This window comes from Ipomoea triloba, chromosome 15, assembly GCF_003576645.1.
Source record: "Ipomoea triloba cultivar NCNSP0323 chromosome 15, ASM357664v1".
Classification (NCBI taxonomy): Eukaryota; Viridiplantae; Streptophyta; class Magnoliopsida; order Solanales; family Convolvulaceae; genus Ipomoea; species Ipomoea triloba.
Genome location: NC_044930.1, coordinates 5,937,589 through 5,949,860, shown reverse-complemented (window position 1 = coordinate 5,949,860; position 12,272 = coordinate 5,937,589). Strand labels below are relative to the sequence as shown.

Sequence of the window (12,272 nt, the reverse complement as noted above, 5' to 3'; positions counted from 1 at the left end):
TGTTACCATGCACATGCATCCACTATATATATATATATTCTTATCTTCTTCAATAATAATAATAGTCACACGTTATATATTGAAGTTATATGTTAGTTATTTCCTAAAATATATCAAATTTATAACCCGGGTCCATAGCATAATTTGACTCTACTTCACGTACAGGCTTACGCCCACTTTATAAAAAGGCAACGTAATAAACGTATGTGTACATAACTTGGAAGCATAATCGAAGCCTATGCCAGGTAAGACAAGATAATGGCCCAAAGAAACATGCAATAAGCCCATATAACCTGTACGCTAATTATACATGTGCATCTGCATGCGGTCGTTATATCTTGGACCGACAAATTATACTATGAACTCGAGTCCACCTTGCAATGTGAATTAAGGTTCATATTCACAATTTAAAAAATTTACAATTTTAGAATTTTATGTTCACAATTTTAAATTTTCATATGCAAAATTAAAGTACTCAATATTCATAATTTTTGAACTCTATATTTACAATTTTGTTATATAGATTCAAAAATTGTGTTATACTATTGAATATAGAGTTATGAAATTGTGAATGTAGATTTATGGAATTGTGAACATAGAGTTCTGAAATTGTGAACATAGAGTTCAAAAGTTATGAACATAGAGTTCTGTAATTGTGAATATAGAGTTCAAAAATTATGAATATAGAGTTCAAAATTGTAAACATAGAGTTCTAAAATTGTGAACATGGACTTGCAAGGTGGACCCAGGTCCATGACATAACAATTGGCGTGGACCATGGCCCAAAAAGGGAACCATGGTTGTCGTCACAATTTAACGGAACTCTCTAAATGAAATTATAGTTTATCTCAAATTATACTGTCTCACATAATATGTTAACGACAGACACATAAGATAAATATTATTTTGAACCAGAGTCCACAATACAAGATGAACCTTGATACATGGTATAAGTTGCCAGTAATGCTCATAGTGGGTTCTAATCCATATAACAATATTTGCCATGACGTTGACCACGACTCCTAAATTTCTAGGGACTTATTTCTTATAACAAAAGATTGTATTCATATATAAGCTTTGTTTTGTTGAGCTTATCTTAGTGCTTATAATTTTAAGCTATCAATTAACTTATAAATTCTATTTCGTAAAATATATGGAACTTAAATAATAACTTATTTTAAAACACTAAAAAATAACTTAATAAGTATTGAGCTTTTTATTATTTTTCCACTTATATTCTTATTCCTTTACAAAAATAACATCATATATCAATCTCCATTAAAGCATAAGCTCCTCTCCATTCTAACTACAACGTTATAACTTTATTATGAGATATTATATCATAAGTGACATAATTTATTATTACTGTTATTATTTAAAAATTTTATTTTTGAAATACTCATGATTCTTTACAAGACTGTAGGAATCAATGCTCTCACCATCGAGTTCCGATGCCATCACAAGATTCACACTGCATAGTAATAAATTTAAAAAAATTATCAATATGCATATATTATTATATTAATTATACATTTATAATTTTGCCTATAATAATATGCCTTTAATAAAATATATTTCAAAAAATTGTAAATATATAATTCATTGAAATCAATTATATAGAAAACTAATTAATTGAGTTAATATGAACAAATACTGTAATAGAGTAAGTTGTATTAAAAAAAATTAATTGAGTTAATTTGTAAATATCCACCAAAAACTCATTGAGTTAATTGACTTTAATAGTTGCTTGAAAGCAGCAGCAACAACAACAATACTAATAATAAGAGCTAGCCATGCCATATTTAATCTTCATGCGACAAAACAACATATGAAATCTTCATTTACGCCACTTCAATTAATTTCTTCAGGAGTCCTGCAAATTTAGTCAAGTTGGTGTGATTTAATTTGGATCACATTAATTACTGTCTACAAAAATTATCAGCAATAACAAAATAAAGAAGCCATCTAATTATATTAAGATTGAAGCAGCCGGACCAAAAGAAACGTACACTTCATCGGACGAAAAACTCTAAGGGGGGTGTATTCAATCACGACTTTCATGAACTTTTAAATACTTTTAAAGTGATGGATTTCAATTTACTTTTGTAGAGTTTTTGTAAACTTTCTTAGAATCTTTTAAATTTTTATAAACTTTGTAAGAGTTTATAAATATCCATTTAGACTTTTAAAAACTTTTTTCATATTAAAAAGTTTACAAAAGTCATTAAAACTCTAAATTGAATACACCCTCACAAACATTCCATAACTTCTATTAATATATTATCTATAAATTAGTGCATTGTAAAAAAAAAAAAAAAAATACTGATGTCACAACAATAGAGTATATTATTCATAACGAAAATATAATCAATTTTTATAAATATAACTAATAAAAATACCTCTTGAACTAATGAAACAAGTAATGCTGAGTAATATAATTATCAAAATGTTTAGAATGAAAAAGTACAAATTTTGCTTCAAAAAAAAAAGTGCGGATTAAAATATTCATCATGTTAGTACAATTATCTTTGATTGGCATTGGTTTCCTCTTCTCCACAGTTAACTTGCTTAAACCTCCACTACTATCACGCCATCCATTTTTTATGGCATCAACCATGAGTTGTAATAACTCGTTACTCTCCTGAGGTGCCATAATGCATAATTTCCATTAACTTTATTTTTACCTTTACTCTTTTCTTGATGAGTATCTCCCATTTATAATTACTATAAAATAAATAAAGAATCTCTTAAAAAAATTCAACTTAATACAAATAATATATATATATATATATATATATATATATATATATATATATATATATATATATAAATTAATAATTAATAAACATACAATTATATAAAATTATAAACATATTAATTAAATAAAATTTAAAAATTATAAATTAAAAAATTTGCAACAAAAAATTTGATTGAACATAAAAAAAAATATTTATGAAAGATTTGAAACGTACTGTAAAATTGATGAAAAATTTGCCTAGTTTAGATAGAAGAAAAAAAGTCGGTAGAGAATGTTGAAAAGTTTGGGGTTGGAGGGTTGGATTTCATCTATTTATATTAAAGAAGAGAAAATCTATAGAAATCCTATTCTGACAGAGTTTGTGAAAGTCAGTAACTTTTTGAATACCAGTAGACTTTTAATAACTCTATAAAAGTCTGAATCGAATACCTATATACTTTTAAAGAGTTTTGAAAAGTTTGAATTGAATACAAGTAGACTTTTAAAGAGTTTATAAAAGTCTAAATTGAATACCACCAAACTTTTAAAGTTGATAAAAGTATTTAAAAGTTCATGAAAGTCGTGATTGAATACACCCCCTTAAGCATATTTAATTGGAAAAATGCTATTAGAGAGCAATTCAATCAAATTGGTAAGATAATTGGCTTTGTATGTAACTATAAAGTTTGAAGTTCAAATTCTCATGAGAGGACAAATATTAATTTAGTAATATTCTATAAGACAAGACCAAGGAGCTGACAAATTAAATCGGAGGAGTCTAAGCTTGCAAACCACTAAATAGACCACTCTTGCTCAAATAACACAATATAAAGGCTAGAGATTAGAGATTAGACAAAGAGGGTGACTCACTTTTAATTAGTCCCATATAATTTTCTTCTGCGTACTACATTTTCTCTCTTCCTTTTACTACCTGACCATGGTAGCTCTTGTACGTGTACTATGCATAATATATAGTGAATTTTGATGCTCGTAATTTTTACCTAATAATTTTCACGTTACATCTTTGTGTCATACTTATTCATTCATTCCTTCCCTACAAATTCTTTATATAATTCATTTTAATCTATCAAGAAATCAATTTTTTCCATTAATAGGTAATGTCAGTACAAGTGAAATAATTAAATGAGTGTGTTGGGATTACAAAATTCTGTAAAGTGAAAAACACAGCTCATTCTCTTGGCCAAATTCTACATACACTATATATTTATTATTGTAAACTTGGATTAGCAAACAAAAACATCTGATCTCCCATGTGCCTTTCCTGTCTCTCCAGCACTAAACTTATGCTTGCATGCATCAGATCCATCCAACTCAATAACCCTAATCAGGACAAAACCCTAAACAGTCACCTTATTAATATCCAATCTTACATGCAGCTTGTGGAACTCTGTTATAATTCAATTCTAACCAATTTTGCCAGCCCAATAAATGTTTCAATAATCCCTTAAAATATGGAATTCTCTCTCTAATATAACCCAGAATGTATACAGTGCAGTGTCCCTTCCTGATGATCAATATAATACTCCCTCCGTCCCATTTTGGTTGTCTGGTTCGTTTAACGAGGCTTGACTGAAGTTATTTTTAATCCAATTTTTCATAATATTAAGTTTAGTATTAATATATAAAATTTATATATTTAGAAACTACATCAAAAGTACTATTAAACACAAAAAATTAAATTTAAAAATAATAAAAAATTACTAAAGAAAATAAGCAATGAAGAAAGAGTTGGTTTGACCAATGAATAGTAAATAGGACAGGTAAAATGGGACGGAGGGAGTATTAATTAATGTTTCAGAATATTTTTTTGATAGTTGAGTTACGTTGTAACTCTTGAAACAAGTAATGTTTAATGCATAATTTATGAGTTCATATCTTTAATTTCCTCTCAAATTTCACCATGTGACCAGTTGATGGGTTCATAAATTAATTTGTTGGTGAGTAATATCCTTAGCTTTCCAATAGTAGATCAGAGTGAACCAACTTTCATCACCCATCCCCTATAATGTTTTCCTATACTTGTCACATCAAACACTTATCATCACGTACGTCAAAAGTTATACATATTATTGTCACATCAAGCACTTATTATTACGTCAAAAGTCAAAACTAAACCTATACCTATTAGTGAAAATACAATTTTATTCCTATTGGATATATAGAAGCTTGGAGTGTCGAGTCCGGCCAACATCTTCCCTTTGAAATGTGACACTAACTATTATGCAAATAATTAAATATAAGGAAATAAATTAAAGGTGCACCTTTATTACAAGTTATAATTTTTGACATAATGATACATACGATAGATTCTAAGAATTGATATCAGAGTAGTTCATTTGTTTGAATCCCATTGTTATGTTTCGAGCATAAAATATTAGATTTAGACTCTTCAAGTCTCTGCTCAGCAGTACACCCACATACTTCAAAAAGCAAAATTCAATCAATTTACAATAACTAGAATATATATATTATTCATTTCTAGCTAGCTCATGGTTTTAATAGGAGATCAGAATATTTCAACCAAGGGCCCCTCGGATAAGGGACCATATATTCATAATAATGACCAATTGACATGAGAATAATGAATTGAAGAAAGAAAAGGCTAGAAATTAAAATTATGAATAAGTAATAACTTCTCTTTCTAGAATTGTAGAATTTAGCTAGGGCAAAGTAGCCAGGAATGATAGACTTCCAACAGTGAACAATAAGAACCTAAAAATTTTAGGGTAGGTTAGGGTTTTAATGTCACAATGCAACCTTATTAATTTATACTCCATCATTATTCCTCATCAATTCTCAATTCTTCCTATCTCATAGAGTAGTTGGGAACCAGAAGAATATAAAAAAAGGAAGCAAAAATTCATTAATGGTGAGATACACATCAACCGAGGAACAAACAAAAAGGGCTATCAGTGTTTGATGTGATAATATTCTTTTTGTTAATAGAAAAATGGGCCACTGTGCAATACTTAAATGGATTGATTCCTTGTAGTTGGTGGCACAGTTTTGTAAGGATTGAGAGAAAAGTGGAAGAAGAGAACACAAGTGCATGGCATGGGTTTGTATATTATTTATATATATATATTAGTCTGCAAGGGATCGATTATGATTATAATGATAACAAAAGTACAAAGGAAAAGGGAATCTGTGTTGTGTTGTATCTGACTTATACTGGGATTAGTTTACACATTTTTCTACTGAGAGAATGTCAGTGAGGTACTGATGAATGGGAAAATGAGATTCATCTCATCCCATGCAGATTGGAGTTAATACTTCCAATTCACCAAAACCCACATATATTATATGATTTAACACATCAACTGAGACTAATCTAATCGAGTCTGGACCGAGCACAGTTCAAGATAGCTCTTTTAAAAACCGGTGCTACTATATACACATGAGTCCAAATTTTAATTTACAGTAAAATTTAGAGTCACTACTAGAATTTGTGTCGAGGTGGATGACCGTAATCAACAAAGAACATAAGAAAGTAAACTAACTTAGATTGTTCATAGTTGACTAACTCAAACTAAAAAGATTAATAGACAGCTCCCATAAGGGGTCTAACTTGGCATGAATTCAAATTCTTGACAACATCTCTAAGCGACTCGATCAAGTCCATTCCACTATAATGACTACACAATTATTTGCCTTTTTATTTGTTGTTTGACCACATGCTTCATTAGTCAAGGTGCATTAGAATTTCTCACACAGAGACTAATTATGTTCGTGTTGAGTAGGACCTCAAGAAAGACAAAACAATCTCATAATTTTCGAGTAGCTGATTAAATATAATTGAATAGGACTTGTAACATCTCATCCACATTTTATGGGTATTATTATTTGAAAAATGCTATTTCTACTCCAAACTTTTATTCCCTCCACCCCACCAAATTTTGTTGTTGACATTTTCATTGAGACCTACATGATGAAGATAACTAATCATCAATTGCCACACTAGATAATAAATTAAAAGAGGAGTAAAAATAGGGATTACATGTAATAGAACTCTTATTATTTACCTTTTTCACTTGTGTTTTTAAGAATCATGAAGTTCTTAGACATAAATTTTTATACTTTTACCGCGAGTTTTTATAGTATGTTAATTATTTCCATGCATGAAACCAAACTTTCAAAATAGAAAGTGAAAGATACAATTCCAAGTAAAAGTTATTCTTGCAGAATATGGTACAATACATATTTGGCACTGTAACATTAAATTTGGCATCTTTTTATAATTTAATTTCAATTCACCCCCACTGATCTGATCCATAACTAGCACCAAGTTAAAGTCTTGAAGTTCGAAAAGATCCTCCGGAATAAAATATATAAAGAAATCAAGAACTACATGCACTTATTACAATATTCACCTAGTTCAATTCATGAAACAGTGACTTTAAATAAATGAACAAACAAACAAAATAAAAATTCAAGTTTACTGTACCTTTTGTTGGATGTTTTGGGATTGGGATTATAGTGAATGAGATTTTCTTCTAAAGTTTGATATTCAAACAATTTTTTTAAAATCCTATTTGCTAGTTAACTTATCAGTCAATTTAATTTTATTTAACCACTATTAGTTATTTGACTTGGTTAAATATTCAATATAAGTTTGATTAATTAGCTTTTTCAGTCAATTTTTTGGAAAAGTCATTTTACATGTAATCAACTAGTTAACAACTAATTTACCAAACATTTTTTCTTATAATTAGCTAATGCTACCAACTAGTCAAATCCACTAACCCAAGCTAATTTACCAAACATCTTTTTACAATCAGCTAATGTTATCAACTAGTCAAACCTATTAACCCAATCAAGTTAATTTACCAAACATCTTTTTACAATCAGCCAATGCTATCAACTAGTCAAACCTATTAACCCAATCAGCTAACAATTATTCACCAGACACCACCTAAATCTGTTTTTGCTACCAAACATTCTTAGATCCCAAAAGCCGCACTCATGCAATCCATCGATCGTAACAAGTAAAATTATCCATATATGATTCATAAATTAATTGAATAATTTGCAGTATAGTACCAAGAAACAGACAAGTTATTTTTGTATGGAGACATGGATATAATCGATTATATTGTCTTTTAACGTGTCACGAACAGTAACAATCGATGAATTCAAAGCCATTGTTTATAGCACTGATATATATACTTGATAAAATGTTCTTAGCTGAAATGCTAGATAGAGATGGTGCACAATTTTTTCAAGATTTCTTACGTACTGTTCTTGAATTCTTACATACACTCTGCAAATTCCCAAGCCTACAAGCTTTTCAGCCTTCTGATCAACAAAGCAAAAAGAAAAAAGAGGGAGAAAATTAAACATACTGATGATGAGGTGAGTAATGAGAGAGGAAATTAAACGTTCCAATAAACCATTGCATCATCCATTTTGGTTCCTTATTTCACCTTTGGAGGATCACCCAGCCTTAGCTCCAGATCCAATTCTTCTACGGGATTAGCGAGGATTCCGAAACCCGGTTTTGGAAACAAACCAATCGTAGGATTGGCATCCATTTTCCTTCGCTTGCAGCTTGAAACATCCTCGTCTGTCGGCCTTCTTGTTTCATGATCCCTACAACTAGAGGAATCCACGATTTTCAAGCTGTTTTCTGCTTCATCATCAATGGCGGCGCTCTTCGTTAAATCTAACAACACTTTTAACTCCTTCTTATCCCTATTCTTCACTTCCGAGGTTAAACAAAACCGCCTACTCGCCACCGACGAAAGGTTTGACCATGCCGACAATCCCTCGTTCTTATATTTTTCCGGGGCACTATTGGAAACCCTAATCCAGTGATCTGAATCGGAGTTATGGCCGCCGCCGCCGCCGGCGGCGGGAGGAGGGTACTTAGGTAAATTATTAGCGTTGGGAACACCTCCGCCGTCGGCTTCAACGGACGGTGAGGATTGCTTCAACCTAGCCCTATCTCTCCTGTGCACGTTCATGTGACCTCCGAGGGCTTGCGCGGACCGGAACTCTCGCCGGCAGAAGCTGCACGTGTAAGATCGCGGCGGCCAGACGCAGCCACCCAGCGCCCCCGCCGCGTCCTCCGCAAACGCCTGCTCCTCCCACGAATCACCGCCGTTCGAAGACGGGTTCGCCGAGTAGGCAAAGAGGGGATGAAGGTTATGATGATGGTTCTGATGAGAAGGCGCCATCAAATCCAGCTTTCGCTTCGGCCACACCCAACATCTCGCTTGCTCCATCCCACAACAACCTTAATAACTTCGAGATCTTCAGAGGAAAAAAAAACAGTGAAAACGGAATTAATATAGAAGAAAAGTTTTGAGGATGACTAGTAGTTGGGTTGTGTTCCCATTTTGGGTATTGGGATCATGGGAGGAAATGGAAAAAAAATGGTTAGTTGAAGAAAGGAACAATTCAAAAGAGTTGTGTTCTAGGGTAGAGGGAGGAAGGTGAAATGGTGGGTATAGTTGTATAGACTGTTTCTGGGTTTTGATTTTTAGTTGGCCTCCGGATCGGAAGACCAGACACTGTTGTAGTAGAAGACCCCTACGTTGGCTTATATAACACTAAAATATAAGAGAATATGTTGACCAAGGTTGGAGTCTACTGTCCAGTCAGTAATCATAAGTTACAAGTTTAATTTAGTCCCAGTGAAAGCAACGTATTGTCTTTATTAATTTGAGCCGATCAGATTTGATTTATTTTTTGTGATTTTTATCTGGTAAGATCAAAATCTTATGCATATTATAAGATAGTGACTGCGGGTTTTTCTGATGATTAAAAAAATGCATTTGCAATTTCTTGGTAAACTAAGGTGGAAACACGAGAAATTTTGTTACAGTTTAGTAGTAACATTCCTGTTGTTGAAAATGAAATCCAAAAAAATGACTGGAGTGGGTCCCGTAAGACCATCTGGTGCATGGGTGACAACAGACTGCTTTCACACAAACGTGACTCAGATCATCTCATCCTACTGAGATTGATTATTGACTTCAGTATATCAGATATAATTGTTGGACATTTAATGGTTGGGTGTTTAGTTATTTACTATCCCATAATCAAACACTTATTATCACCGTACTAAAAATTATAATACTAATTAAAATTAATTGTCAAATCAAATGTTTACCGTTATATACCAAAATATATATAAACAAATGTGCAACTTTATTTATTTATTTATATTTACATAGTAACTAATGTTACATTAGCATGTTAAGTATCAGACTAAATTCTCTAAACCTCCATCCAAGTATTCAACATATGTAAAAAAAAAAAAAAAATCCTTTTTTTTTTCTTAAAAAACAAAGATAAAAAAAGATTTATTACCCAAGAAAATAGTGTTTTTAAATTTAAAAACGCAAGTGAAGAGTACTGTTCAACCGTATTTTTCAGTCGAAGTATACTTGGAACAGAACATTACTCGATCATAATAGGGAAAGTGAGTACTTTACGAATATAAATATTTGGCAAAAACTTGTGTGAGACCGTCTCACCATGAGTCGGGTCGGGTCGGGTCGGGTCAATATGCAATTGTAACACTTATATGCACAAATGTCATACTTATATGCTCAAATGTAATACTAATCAGGAATACAATTTTTGTTACTTATAAGGGTAAATGTAATATTTTTAAGGAAAAATACAATACTTTTACACTTCAATTTAAAAGTATTACTTTTTTCCTCAAAAGTATTATATTTGCTCTTATAAGTAAGGGACACTTGTCAACATTACTTATTATGAAAAATGTATTACTTTTTCTTTTATAAGTAACAACAATTGTATTCTTGATTAGTGTTATATTTGAGCATATAAGTATGATATTTGCACATATAAGTATGACATTTGCATGGTGCTTTGACCCGACCCGACCCGTCTCACGAATAAGGATCCGTGAGACGGTCTCACACAAGTGTGACCCTACATATTTATATTAGTAATAAAAAGAAAATATTAGTAGTATATCATATGTGAAATATAATATCACATGACGCACAAGGTTGGCATGCTAGAAGCTAAGGGTATCACATGAACTAATAATGTTTTTAAGTTTTTAATAAATGTAATTTTAATATATTAAAAATATACTTTTTATTTATGGTCCACACAAATGTGTGGACCTGGTCCATAGAATAATGATTGCTACACCACGTTGTAGTCAAAAAGAGCCTATTATGGTCCGTTACATTTTACTACCCAATCTATTTTAATTATTCACCTGTTACCAAAATTACTCTAATTACTCAATTTTATGATGGATCTTGTCCAATAAAAGATCATCTATTAATTAATTTTTTTCTCTATATAATAATGTATAATGTATTACAAGTAATTAATAAATACAATAACCCTAAATAAGTCAAGAATGAATAAACTATATATTAAATGACTTTGATATTCGCCTCAAATCGATCTAACCAATTTGACGATGAAAATTGAATAATGGTACACTGCGTATTTAAAAATATTGTATAGAAATGACAAATTCAACAGTTTGTTAAAAACTTGAGTTATTTAAAGACTGGTTCGTTTGTCTTTTCCAAATTGTACATAATTCGGTAAAAAAAAATGTTTAAAAACCAGGAGGATCCAGTTTAGCATTCCATTTAATTTGTTAGCTAGAAATTAAAATTATTTTAGCATTAAATGATATAGTATTGTTGCATGTGTACTAGTACAAATAGACCCTAGCTAGAAATGATTCACACACGTGTAGAGACTTTTAGTGAGCAATTTACTTCAGTAATATATTCACTTGGCCCAGACGTCCCAACCGGACAGAATAGTAGAAGTATAAATCACGTGACTCCAATTGTTATATTGTGGATTAAGGTTCACAGTATGGACCTTGGCCCTATACAATGTCGTTTTTGAATTTTGATTTTGACGGCGACTTTTTGTTGTTTAGATCACGATACATGTGTTTTCTTTTAATGCTGTAAAATATGTGTACGTCTTGTACGGTGTTATGCGTTTCTGTATCTCATGTTATGTAATTCTATACCTTAAACATATGAATTTTGTACCTGAAATAAAGTAAATATAGCATACATGCATTTTTGTGTCTTGTGCTATGCACTTTTGTATCTTGTGTTTGCGTTTTTTGTCTTATGTTATGCAACTCTGTACCTTAAAAATATAATATTGATTATGTACCTGAACTAAAGTAAATATAAAACATGTTTATATGTCTTGTGTTATGCATTTTTGTGTCTCATGTTATGCAATTATGCCCCTTAAGCGTATGGATTCTGTACCTGAAATAGATTAGTGGTTGAGTAACAAACAACATATTGTGTGTCTTATTTTACGAATTCATGTCTTGTATTATGAAAATATGTGCCTATAAAACATAAATTATCTACATAAATGAGTTTTGAGAACAAGTAAATATATAACATGTGTTTGTGTATTGTTTTGAAAGTTTTTGTGTCTCGTATTTTGAAATTTTGTACCTTATGAGTAATGATTATGTATCTAGAATAAATTAAAATTTGTGTTGAAACATGAGAAACAGGAAATTACA

At 31.0% G+C, this 12,272-nt stretch overlaps 1 protein-coding gene across 1 annotated transcript; it reads right to left on the bottom strand.

The window, feature by feature from the left end:
* Window positions 1-3,981: 3,981 nt before the first annotated feature.
* LOC116006873 (probable transcriptional regulator RABBIT EARS) lies at window positions 3,982-9,236 on the bottom strand. The gene is made up of 3 exons (XM_031247377.1): window positions 8,182-9,236; window positions 7,995-8,053; window positions 3,982-4,078 (listed from the first exon to the last, which is right to left on the bottom strand). The coding sequence occupies exons 1-3, from the start codon at window positions 8,980-8,982 to the stop codon at window positions 3,982-3,984; spliced, it is 957 nt and encodes a 318-aa protein (XP_031103237.1). The 5' UTR covers window positions 8,983-9,236.
* Between the last annotated feature and the right edge of the window lie 3,036 nt (window positions 9,237-12,272).